The sequence below is a fragment of the Solanum dulcamara genome, chromosome 7 (genome assembly GCF_947179165.1).
Source record: "Solanum dulcamara chromosome 7, daSolDulc1.2, whole genome shotgun sequence".
Taxonomy (NCBI): domain Eukaryota; kingdom Viridiplantae; phylum Streptophyta; class Magnoliopsida; order Solanales; family Solanaceae; genus Solanum; species Solanum dulcamara.
The window spans coordinates 77,333,485-77,346,702 of record NC_077243.1 but is presented as its reverse complement, the minus strand read 5'-3'; the positions used below and the strand labels follow the sequence as shown (position 1 = coordinate 77,346,702).

Here is a 13,218-nt window from a genome sequence, read left to right as displayed (position 1 = left end):
GCAAATCAAATCAAATAAAAAAAATAACCGTCGGTTTGGTTATTGTTGGATCGGTTCGGTTTGGTTCTTTTTATTTTTTGATTTTTTCGATTTGAAAGTAATAAGTTTGTTGATGGTATACACATCTCGATAGACATAGATACCTAGTACAAAAGCTATTGTGGAAAGTAATGAAGCAATACGAGATTTATTATTACACGAACAAAGTAATTTAGTTAAAGAAAAAGGAAAAATTATGCGAATAGACAAACATTTACTAGTTAATTAGCTAACATAGCTATGGTTTGAATTAATTACGTCTCGCGACAAACATCTAGTTGTAATTACAGTTTGAGTTTTGTGTAATTCACGCGATTATATAAATGTTGTGCCCGATTATACAGATGTTGTGCATGAATACAGAGTGAGTTTTGTATAATTCACGCGATTTATACAAACGTTGTGCGTGATTATACAAACGTTGTGCGTGAATTGAATTGTATAGTGAAATATATAAACACTATAAATTGTATAGTGAATTATACAAACGTTGTGTATGAATTGTATAGTAAAGTATACAAATACTATACAAAAACTGTAAATTGTATAACGAATTATGCAAATGTATACAAACGCTGCTATAATTATAACCACAAATTGTAATTAACAAACTATAGCTATGGAGCATAATTAAGGTATTTTTGAGTGGCTACATGCGAAAATTCCTCTAAAAAAAATAGTAAAGTCATTATACACCAAAGTTCAAAAGATCAAATCTTTATTGCAAAATAATAACATCAAACTCAAGTTAATTATTTAAGTGTTGGAATTGAGAAAATGGTAAAGTTAAAGACTTATGTTGACTAAGGTTTAACAAAATATATATAATTAAAAGTGTTTCAATAGAAAGGCAGTTTTAGGTAAATAAGAAGTAAAATAAGTAGTTTTTGTCCAAATATATTGTAAATCCTACTCAGTACTTCCTCTGTCGCTTTAGTTTCATCATGTGTGTTTGAGAAGTAAACCCCGAATTTCCCCATTTTAACTCTTTGTTTTTTTAACTTACCCCGTTCATCTCTCCTTCTCAACATATGTTCTTAACAACTTCTTCTTTAACCACACTCCGAATGTATTTCTGGCAACAACTATGTCCTTTGTTCACAATGGACTTTCAAGGTCAGGATTCCTAGGAATTTACAGGTTAATCCATCGTTGTTGTTAAGAAGTTAAGAAGTTAACCACATACTAAGGAAACATATTGCAACTATTCAACAATTTACATAATAAAAAAGTAAATCAAAGTAATAACATATTTTTTAGGGGATCTTGGGAGTAAAACATCGTAAAAATTACATGATTAAAACATAGAGAGGTTTTCCTTTCGAAAATCCCTGAAGAACTTGAAGTAACTTGAGATTATACAAACTCACTTAGTATTAAACAAAGCTTTATTATACAACAGAAGTACTTGGGTGTGGGATAGGAGTGGTATACATAAAAGATTGGAGATTTTGCTTAAGTTGTTCTCTCTTTTCTCTCTCAACTTCTACGCTCTCTAATTCACACAACTATCTCTTATATAGGCCTAAGAGATGTTAAACGAAAGGTTTAAATTAAGCTACGTGGCCTTATTATTGATGGCCGACAAACTGATAAGATTCTTGTAATAATGCAAGTCGGGTGCTCAGTAGGCCCGCTCGTCACATGCATTATTAATTTCATCTTTTTGACCGACTGACAGATGCGTGCTTGTCAACAGTTTTTCCCTTGTTTGGAGACGAGTGCTTGTCAACAGTTTTCCCCTTGTTTGGAGGATAGTGATAAAGTGTCAGCACTCACTATTACAGGACAGTTGTGGACATACCCACATGACACACTACTATTATGTACATAAGATGTGATAATACTCTTGCCACGTCTCTGATCTCATCTTCTTATCTTCCTATCTCATCATCTTGATGTTTTCACCGTCTTCTTGTCTCCTGAATTACTTCTGAATTAAGTGTCTAAGTTGTGTAAGGCGATTGAAACAAAACTCATTCCTGAGTCATAATCCTCACATAGATCCTGAGCATCTTGATAATTGTTGCTTCTATATTCACCTTCATCTAAATCTGGAGTTCTTACTGAACTGTTAACATCTTTGTCTGAGTTAAGGACTAGTCTATTATTACTGAGACTTAGACTATCTTTGCTAATAATATGTTTGTCTTGTCCTTGATGCTTGAAGAATTGTTCTAGAATCTACTTAATTATGGTTTCTATTCTCTCATTTTTTTTTCTTTTTAGAAATTATATTTTTTCTGGAATTGTCTTGAAAAGATTTAGGTAGTCTCTCATCTTCACTTTTTGAAAAAGTGACAATCATTAACGGGTACTTAGACTATCTTTGCTAATAATATGTTTGTCTTGTCCTTGATGCTTGAAGAATTGTTCTAGAATCTACTTAATTATGGTTTCTATTCTCTCATTTTTTTTTCTTTTTAGAAATTATATTTTTTCTGGAATTGTCTTGAAAAAATTTAGGTAGTCTCTCATCTTCACTTTTTTGAAAAAGTGACAATCATTAACGGGTAGTCTCTCATCTTCACTTTTTGAAAAAGTGACAATCATTAACGGGTTTGATGCGTCTTTACTGACCGTCATTTGAATCGGATTAATTGTATCTTTATCTAAAATGTTCGATTGTTTCAATTATATCCATTTTACCCTTTTTACATATATATAGGTTTAGTTTGGTTATTTTTGCGGTTTTTTTTAGTAAAATCAAAATCAAACCAAATAGTATCGATTTTCCAAATTTAAAACCAAAACTAATTCAACTAAACCAAATCAAATATCGAATTTTTTAATCGATTTAGTTCGGATTGTAGTTCAATTTGATTATCCATAACCATGAACAATCCTAACTAGAAGATAGTGCGACTATGGAAATAGACAAAGGGTACATATATAGAAAGCCAGGCAACTTACATTAAACAACAAACTAGATTGTCAATAAGCCATACATTCGTTTATTTAGGGACATGAAATTGGAAATTTTACAGATTTTGTCTTCTTATTTCACATGTCCGCGATGGAATTACCGTTCACCTTGCTACAAACATCGCGAATTTCCAACTGAACGCCACGAGATGGGGGCAAGTCCCCCATCTTGATCATGGCATCGTTGAATTCGCGCAAGAACAGAGCAGGGTTATTATTATAGGTTCGAACAACGTCAGCAGTCGCGCTAGATCCCATCAACACTTGGTCCGAGAAAAGAAGTCCTTGATTTCGGATTAAATCCTCGTAATAAAACTTGTCGAAAAAATCAGGAGTCATCAAATCCAACGGTACTAAGTTCGTGTTGTTGCTACTAACAGGGCAACCACACCTTAATGTTGATTTCATGGCCGGATTAATGTTTCTGTCGTCACATAATGTTACACATCGCGCGAATCCTACTGTGTGGGACCCAACTAACGCGACCATTTCTCGTGCGGACAGTCCCTTCGCGCTAAATTTCCTTAATTGAACGTTGAGATCGTCGAATGGGGCTGGAAGTTGGGTCAACGCGCCGGTGAAATTCGCGGTCCTTGCGTCTCTTCGGCCTAGTCTTACTGGGTATGGTATTCCTCCTAACTGTTGATAAAATATACTCCAATATGATTAGACATAGTTTTGATTGAAATAAGCTTAAATAGAGCGATATAAATAAGAAAAAAATTATATAGCATGAGGTTCACACAATGTTTAGGCCTACGATGGATCAGACTGAAATGAACCTAGCTAAATGAAGCGATATAAATAGTAAGAATTTATACAAATGGAGGCATATGCATTATGACAACAAATACACGAAATTTCGACAACAATTATCATTGATAGTCGCTTTAATTTCTAAGACAACTGTCTAATAAATGACTTTTTTTATTTCTTTGTAATTTATGGACCTTTTAGACCATATTCCAACGATTCCTTTTGAATAAATTGTCTATGGTACACTAATATTTTGTTAGTCCCAGAGACCAGAGTTATATTTGCACAGCTTTTAAAGATAGGAACAATAATGTCAGTGGTGACATAAAAATAGGATATTTGCGTACATCAGCCAAGTTTAAAACCATAATTGCAAAAGTGCGATGAATACAATGGTCAAAATATGAAGAAGTATCGAAAATACCTCTGAACTTAGCTTGGTGCAAATTATTAGTTTTGTTCCGGACTATTGACATGCTCACCTTTTTACTTGACTAACTAAACTTAGATAGACCCCTATCTACCACATGACATAGCAAATAGTCTCAAACTCTCGTAGGAGTATGGGATTCTTAATAAAAAGTCGAGAAAAGTATTGAAAATACCCCTAAACTTGGAGAGAATTTAGGGGTGTATTTCACTCATATTGCAAGATCGGAGATATATTCAAGTTCAGTTTGCCAAGTAAATGGGTGTTTTTAAGGCTGTCAATAGTTTGATGATGAAACTAATAATTCACCCTGAAATTAGGAAGTTTTTAATACTTCTGTTATGAATATTAAACACATCAAACTTTTACATCATGGATCTGTCTCTACAATCAATCTTAATATATTTGGGATTGAGTGGCAGTTGTAGTTGTTGATAAGATATAGTTCCGATTGAAGAAACAGCCTTCTTGCAGTAGTTGAACTAATTAATCTCATGAAAACGATAGTTGTAATTAAATTTTATGAATTAATTATATCTCTAAAAAACAAAGCCTTTAAAGATAGCACTACAAATCAACATCAAGAAATTTTGTGTCCACTTTTAAAATGAAAAAAATATGCAAGATTTTGACATTTGATTAAAAGACAGTGGGCTGCTTGTGACTTGCACAAGTTTAATTTGTTCTTTTATGTCTTCTTGGAGTAGGTAAATGTGCATTATTTATTTATTTATTACATAATAGTGTGTTACAATTGGCTTCACCACACCGACCAACACCTACTTTAATTCAATGCATGTGTGCCAATTAGAGACAAGTATCGTTGAATATTTGCTTCCTTTAGTTGTATAGCATTGTTGAATATTTGCTTCCTTTAGTTGTATAGCAATGAGTATAAAGTTACATTTGCTCATACATAAATAGAGAGAAGTATTTTGAAAACTGTACCCCAAACTGTGCGAATTATTAATTTCATTCTTAAATTTTTGATAGCCTAAAAAGTACCTCTTTACTTAACTGAACTTAAACACACCCCTGATCTTGCAATGAGTGAAATACACCCCTAAATTCTCATCAAATTTAGGGGTGTTTTCAACGCTTTTTTCGATTTTTTATTAAGAGTCTCATGCTCATACAAGAGTTTGAGACCACTTGCTATGTCATGTTGTACTTTGGGGGTATATTCTAAGTTTAATTAGTCAAATAGAAGGGTGTATTTATGCCCGTCAATAGTTCGGGGACGAAACTAATAATTTGCCTCAAGTTCAAGACAAAATGAACTACCAAGAATTAATAGTTGAATAAAAAATGGATAAATAATTCCTCCAACTTAATTAGAAGTCTCTAATTCTAGCTATGGCTATGAAAAAACACAAGTGTCTTTCCCCTTAAATGGGTCTAATAATGCTAGACAAATCAGAATTAGTCAAAATTTCAATACAAATAACAAATATCAGGTGAAAAAAAAAAGAAGGTAAAATGAGAATGTGGAACAAAAACAACTTACCAAGTATAAAAAAAAAGTAACATTCTTTAAGAACGTACGATATAAAAATTAAAATCAATAATTCTTTTAATAAATTAGTTAGTCAATGCATACGACTTAAACTCGATAATGATAAACTTACCATAGCAACAGAGTCACGGGCAGCAAGAGCAAGGATATCAGCACAAGAAACAGCTGCCCCAGGGCACATAGTTTTGATCCTTTGTTTAGCTTGATCAATTACTTGAAAACCTCTTACTGAATTATTATTGGGTGGTGATGTTTTTTCTCCTTGGAACCTTCCAGGAATATCATCTAGAAGAATACCAGCATCACATCCCTAATTAAATAATATCACACCACAAATTAATATAATGTTAGGCCAATAAACATTAATATGTACTACAAGATAGGCAATTAATTAAACAAATAGAAATGTACTTATGAAGTACTTTATCTATTTTCATCACAAAAAAATTCAAAATTTAAAAGTGACAGGAAATTACTGTCTTTAATATAAACATGTCAATTATCAAGGGTTGTTCTTGATGGATGCGAATATAAGCAAGATGCATGATATGTTTAAATGAGAGCAGTTTACTATATATGAAAAAGAAAGATGAAAGATCTATCGTTTTGCTAAAAAGAAGATGTCTTTGGTCCTAATTTATGTGATGCAGGTACATGTTGGATTGAGAAATGAGAATAATAATTTCTTTTGTTTTAATTTATGTGATGTTATTTTCTAATTAGTTCGTATCAAAAAGAATGTCGCACTTATATTGAATTCTCATTTTCATCTTTAATGAGAAGCTATTAAGGGCACTAAACGGCATGCATATTTAAGGTCACACAATTACACAATTATATTGGCATTTAAAATTTTAAAACTATAAGTTTGCAAAAAAAAAAAACAATTAAATTTCATGTTTAGTCAGAAAAACAGGTCATATAAATTGAAACAGAATGAGTAAATCCTTACAAGATGTCGAAGAACTTACATCGACAAAGCAGTCATGGAAGAAGAGGCGAATGAGAGACGCTCCCATTCGCCTCTCCCTTATAATAGCTTCCGTGACAACTGACCCAACCGCCGCGAAAATACAAAATTCTTGAGTTAACATTTCTGAATTTTGCTCCAAAATATTGTTAATTGGCTCTATTTTTTCATCAAAATCTGCTTTTGCAAGAACAATTAGAGCCATAAGGCAAAGTGCTAAGCTCAAATGAGTTGCACCAAAAGCCATATTGATAATTGATACAAGTGAAATAACTAAAAGACTTTTTAGGAGAACTTGCTTTTTTTGGGATGATTTTGTTTTGTGTTTTGGGTTCCTTTAAATAGGAGATTTAGATTGCCTAAAGGTCAATTTTTGGCTAACATGATAATGAAAGAAAAAGACTTTAATGAGAGTGGTTAGGTTTGTAATTTACATTGGCGGTTTTAGAGTGTCGTTTACAGATTCAAGTGCATTCGGTAGCTTTGTTTATATTAATCTAATATATATATATATATATATATATATATATATATATATAAAGATATTTACCAAATATATATAAATAATTCACCGTAAATCCAGTTATTATTGTTTAATATAATTTGAGGTCGACATACGAATTCATAAACAACAAATTTTGAATCAGCCTCTGTATATAGGCCAGCTTTTGGCTATATTATTTTGCTAGTAAATATGATTATTTAAGAGTGGTCGGGTTTGAAATTTGAAATGCCCATAGAAGAGACAAATTTAAAATTTAAATTATATGAATTCAACTTTTAAAGATTTAATTGTATTGAACCCATTATATTCTTAAAATCCTGGTTTATGTTCATACCTATTATTTGTTGTAATTATTATAGATTTTTAAACATAAATTTATGATTTGCGTTGAAAGTATCGAGTTTGATCAGATGAACCTGATATCGTAACTATGCATCCGTCCCTGTAGGCAAGGGTCGATCTCAGGTATTGATCATTTATAGATTCATGTGCATTCAATAACTTTGTCTAAACCCTATATATATTAAAAAAATATATATTTAACTGTAAACTAAGTTATTCCTGTTTATTAATCTGAGATCGACATAAAAATTCATAAACTTTAAATTCCTGAATCACTTTCCGCTAATAGGTCAAATTTTTGCTACGCAATATTTTGCTACTAAATATGATTATATTAAGAGTGGTTGGGTTTGAAATGGACTTTTACTACATGGTCATATTTTTCCTCTCTGACCCTTTTTAAGCACGTTCCTTTTACTAAACTTTCAACATATGAATTATTTGTGTTTTTTTTAAAAAGTTAGACATATACAATGTACCTCGAGGAAATGATAATTCTAAAATTGTTTCAATTATAAATCTCAATATTTTAGCCTATAGTGAAATGTCTTCTACTTGTTGGTGGTAAAATATAATAAAACATGGAACAATTTTGACAAATAGCCACTTGTATTTTTGCTGATTGAAAATCAACTACTAGATTACACTACTAAAAAAATGGGTCAAAACCGATGAATATGGTCGATTTCTTAAAGGGAAATCCAAGCCAAATCAATAGATCATATATTATCAAATTTCACTTTTCACAAAATTGATAGACATGGTCGATTTTAAAGAAAATATACTTAAAAGTGTAGCTACTTAAAAATGAAACCTGATATTCTCTATGATTTGGACAATTCTACCACTCAACCACACATGTTCTTTGATGAGATATTTTCATTATTTTTATTTATATCCTTCAACTGCAATTTTACACTTCAAAAATCAAGAGAGTCCCATTTCTATTAGAAATAATAATAACAAACTGAGGGACTGCATTTTAAATTATAATTTTCTCATTGAAAAAACCAATTGATTTCCCTTGATCTTTTTTTTTTGATCGATCCCGTCCGTCGATTTTCTATCTCTATTTTTTGCATTATTTTTAGTAGTGTTAATCCACTCATGAATAAATTAAATAATATTTGAATGATAATACCCCTCCACAAACCAGCGTAGACGATTGTTTCTTCTTCACTATATAAGTTCTTTTAATATTAACGTAAATGATTCAATTTTCATCTAAAATTCTTAAAAAACAACAAATGCCATGACAAGACTTATATATAATATAAAATTAAATAAAAAATATTTGATTTGAAGGATAGAGGGGGTATAAATTTAGGGTCGTTCAAAATCGACCGCTATCGATAACTCAACCGCAAAATTGGCTTATTGGTATTGGGTTATCGGATTAGTGGGTGGGGAATGAATTTAAATTTTATAATTAACGGCTTATCGTGTGGGGGACGGATTACTCAATTTTCTTATTGGGTAAACCGTTAACCTGTTAAGAATTTATTATATTTTATTATATTTTTATCCCTTAACATATAAAATATGTATGGTAATTATAATTTGTAAATCTAAAGATAAGCTTCAACAGGCCAATGCCCATTTAGTTAATAAGACAACCCATTCCCTCCCATTTAGTAAATAAGACAGCAACTATACCCTACTTTTACCTAAACGTAAAGGGTAGGAACTGTCTCCCTCTTCTCTTTCCTCCCCTCCGTCTCTATCCTCTTGCTCTCATCTACTGTCTCCGGTGAGATTTCGCCGCGGAGACAAGGAAGACCATGACGCCGCCTCCACCTTTTCTCATTCCATCCTCCTCTACTCGCAACGTTTCGTTAAGCAAAACTCCGGTGAGCCAGACAACATTGATAGTAGCAAATACGACTCCGGTGGAGCCAACCATCACAGCGACCAGAAGGTGACAGCTAGTGAACGTCGACGAAGACTAAAGCCTGAGATTTCGACAGGTTAAAGACAGATCTGGAAAGATCCATCTAGGTTTGTTTTCTCAATTTTTAATTTCTCATTTCTATCTATTGATTTTCCAATATGTTCTTTTGATGCATGTTTACTCTTGTTGTGAGTTTTGGCTAAAACATGAATTTCTTTGAGGTTTCAGATCTTTAGTTCACCGATTCTTTATGTTAATGTGCTAAATCCTCACTTTATGTCTAAATTGGATTCGAATTTGCTTTGATTATTTCTGTTAATTTTGGTATGTGACTGATTTTGACGTTATTAAACTATTGGTATAAAATTGATTATTCATATTGTAGCTTATTTTTGGGTTGTTGATTGAAATACAGGGACTCAAAGTCTTAAACTTCTAGCATGGATGAACAAAGTGATAAGGTGATAGGTGAAAGTGAGGCTTCAAATGCAGCAAGTCATGCTATACTTAACTGATACACCGCCCGATAATTGCTAATTCGATACCGAACCAACCGATATCTTATAGGTTGGCTAGCGAATTAGTACTTTTAAAAGTCGATAACCGTTAAGCCGAACCATTAAGCATAATAATCCGTCTGATCCGCCCGATAAGCAACCCTAGGTATAATTGTATATTTTTTGAAATAGAAAAAATGAAAAATAAAATAAAATAGAGTCTTTTGTTATATTTTATCTCATGTTGTTTGGACTTTTTAAAAATATCGACAAATATATCTCAATTTTTTTAAAAAAAGTGCACCTTTAGATAATTCAACACAAATATAATATTTTAAAAAGATTTGAGCAATATAGGTTTTATCCCCTTAATTTCTTCTCAAAATCTTGAGCTATTAGATCTTGTCGCTTGACTTTTGAACTTCACTTCGTTTCTTCCAACATTTTCAAGTTCTCGTGGAACAAGTTAACTTTAAAGTATGATATAATGTCACATAAAATATTTAGCATTATAGTGTATCGTTTCATATTATATTATTTTAATAGCATGCCACAATAGGCTGTGATGAACAATAGCATGAGAAACAAAACACAAACAAAAAGAATCATATTCATTGTTTTTCTACGTTATTGATATAGTTTAATTAACTAGTTAAAGTAGGTCAATATCTTTTTTTTCAGGTTAAACAATTAATTGTATCAAAAAGATTTACTTATAATGACCCTATAAGTTTAGCATGATCATGTGTTGAATTGTTTGAATTCAAAGAATAATTTGAGTTGCATTTTTGAGTTCTGGCACATATGATTGAAATTTTATCTATTTTTCTCACATAACTGAAGTGCAAACATATATGAACAAAAGTAAAAGGTGGTAAATGAATTTGTTAGATTTGTTGCTATTTTGATAAATTGACGATATGAGGTTTGTTTATTATAATATGTGGAACTTATAATTCAAATTTGAGCATATTTAAAATAGATTTTGATATTGAATTATGTATTTTTGTGTGATTGAAATTCGAAGAACAAAAAAAAATTCAGACACCAATGACTGAAATTTTATCTAATTTTTACATGCACTTCAATTAAGATATCTGAAGTTAGCCTTGACTAATACTTTAGTTAAAAATGTGCAAATTTTGGCCTTGTCAAGTTGACAAATTCAGTAAAAAAAATGTTCAAAGTTGGTCGTGGCAAGCCTTCACAAGGCCAAACTTCAAACAAAAACGTCTGAAGTTAAACCCAATTTTTTTACTTGAATCACGTAAATCTAAAGTTGTTGCTAAAAAGGGTAAACTTGCAACTGTTTTTTTAAAAAATGAGCACAAATTACATGACGAATCCGATATTTATGAACTTAGCCCGTTTAGAACCTCACAATAAACCGAAAGCCCAATTGTGTGAAAGCCCACCTTCAAGACAAGTTTCTTATTTGTAGCCCAATTTGTATTTGCTGGTCTTTAGTCCATTTTTGGTCTTGGACTCTTGGGCAATCCTCCGATCATAAGTGCATTGGTTTTGAGATTGAGTTATACCAAAAAATTTATTTCTTTATCAAGAATCACATTAATGATGGCATAAGTTTGTGATGAGGTGGTAACTATCGATTTTTCATTTTAATTAGAGATTTCTGTAGGTTTGAGCCCTGAAAATAGAATCGACTTTAGTAAAGAGCATTTTACGAAAAAATTGAAACTTTTCTTTGCTAACAAAAATTAATCGAACCCAATAAATAGGTAACAAAAACCGAGTGAAAAAGAAAACAATAAAAAGGGGAGTAATTACCAAAGAACCATAGCGTTTTATATATCTCAAGTGAAATTTCTTGGTGTAAATTCCGATTAATTAAACTTCAAAAGAGGATATCAAACACTGGATGAGAAATAAAAAAATTAAAAAATTAAATCAGGACTCAAACGAACCATGAGTACACGAAACTCCATCTCATTCAAGCAACCATCTCCATCAAATTCCCCTTTTAATATTACTAGCAAAATGTTTATGAGCTTTTAGAGGAATATAATAATGATATTAGGATGGACATTTACTAAAGAACCGTTGAAGTTTATGATAGAGTGACAAGTATTATTTCCTTGAAGTTTGTGATAGAGTGAAAAATATTACCATCTTTTTTTCGAGTCCTGAGAATGAAGTCATTTTTACTGGGAAGCGCAACGCTAAGCTGGATTATTTAAACCCTAATAAACGAATACAAAACACCGATTAGGAAAAAAAACAATTACTAAATAACCAATAACTATATGGATAAGAAGCTAGATAGATTTGTAGATATATAACAAGAAACAAAATGGATTGAATAGAGAATAAAATTAATTACAATTTGGCATGAGTTTCCTCCAACCACATTCTTGAAATGTCCATTAAATCAGGACTCAAACGAACCATTAATACACAAAATTCCATCTCATTCAAACAACCATCACCATCCAAATCCCCTTCACTCAACATGCACATCACCTCATCATCACTCATATTGTCCTTTAATCCCAACAACTCTGAGTTCTTCTTCAAGCTCTCAAATGTGATGACTTCCCTCTCCTCATCCATTAAAACCCTAAATCCATTTTTTAGCTCCTTCAAAAATCCCTCACCTCCAAGTTTCTCCACCATTGATGGAAAAAAATCCTCAAATACCACGTCGTGCCCCAATGTAGCCATTGATATTAGACTAGTGGTGGAGTCAGAAATTTAACAAGAAATTTCAAAAAAAAAATATACGTAAAAATGAAATCTCTAGGATGTGAACAAGGGACCCTCTTTCACTAGTACAATTTTTCAATGAAAGATATTCAATTGAATCTCCTTCCTTCTCTTATTAACTTGGAAGGTGGCGAAATTAGGAATTTTAACAAGGGGTTTCGAAAAAAATGTAACAATGCCACCACTAGGATTTGAACTTGATATCTTCTATGCACAGTGTAATTTTTCAACGAAAGAGATTCAATTGAACCTCTTTTTTCCACTATTGAAGCAAAAGTATCATTGGATGGATATAGATAATCATAGAAAATATGATGATCAATTACGATGAGTTCAAAGGGATATTTATATATGGATAAGAGAAGAATATGATGTAGAGGAAATTTAGGTGGAAAGAGTCCAAGAAGATGCAAATTGCAAAGGAAGGAAGCTAAGCTAAGGGAGAATGAGGATAGAATTAGGTTGCTGGCAAATAACATTTCCTGGAAGTTGCATGGGAGGGTACCACCACACCTATGTCATGGAGAGCATTTTCCCTTAAAGAAATAAAAATAAGGTTTTAGAAATTGAAAGGGAGTTTCCTATATATGTGACTATTTGTAGGTTACTCATTTGGGGACCCC

The 13,218-nt window shown here is 31.8% G+C and overlaps 2 protein-coding genes across 2 annotated transcripts; both read right to left on the bottom strand.

The window, feature by feature from the left end:
- Positions 1-2,913: 2,913 nt before the first annotated feature.
- LOC129896045 (suberization-associated anionic peroxidase-like) lies at positions 2,914-6,967 on the bottom strand. Its single transcript, XM_055971862.1, has 3 exons — positions 6,638-6,967; positions 5,779-5,976; positions 2,914-3,603 (listed from the first exon to the last, which is right to left on the bottom strand). The coding sequence occupies exons 1-3, from the start codon at positions 6,881-6,883 to the stop codon at positions 3,043-3,045; spliced, it is 1,005 nt and encodes a 334-aa protein (XP_055827837.1). The 5' UTR covers positions 6,884-6,967; the 3' UTR covers positions 2,914-3,042.
- Positions 6,968-11,828: 4,861 nt separating this feature from the next.
- On the bottom strand, positions 11,829-13,218 carry LOC129895766 (calcium-binding protein KRP1-like). Its single transcript, XM_055971529.1, has 2 exons — positions 12,213-13,218; positions 11,829-12,072 (listed from the first exon to the last, which is right to left on the bottom strand). The coding sequence occupies exons 1-2, from the start codon at positions 12,551-12,553 to the stop codon at positions 12,066-12,068; spliced, it is 348 nt and encodes a 115-aa protein (XP_055827504.1). The 5' UTR covers positions 12,554-13,218; the 3' UTR covers positions 11,829-12,065.

Bases quoted from the DNA above. Each gene is read 5' to 3' on its own strand.
- LOC129895766 (XM_055971529.1), bottom strand. From the start codon at position 12,553: ATGGCTACATTGGGGCACGACGTGGTATTTGAGGATTTTTTTCCATCA.
- LOC129896045 (XM_055971862.1), bottom strand. From the start codon at position 6,883: ATGGCTTTTGGTGCAACTCATTTGAGCTTAGCACTTTGCCTTATGGCT. The intron at 5,977-6,637 runs GTAAGTTCTTCG...TTATTTAATTAG, and splicing joins TCCATGACTGCTTTGTCGAT to GGATGTGATGCTGGTATTCT. The intron at 3,604-5,778 runs GTAAGTTTATCA...TTTTATCAACAG, and splicing joins CCCGTGACTCTGTTGCTATG to TTAGGAGGAATACCATACCC.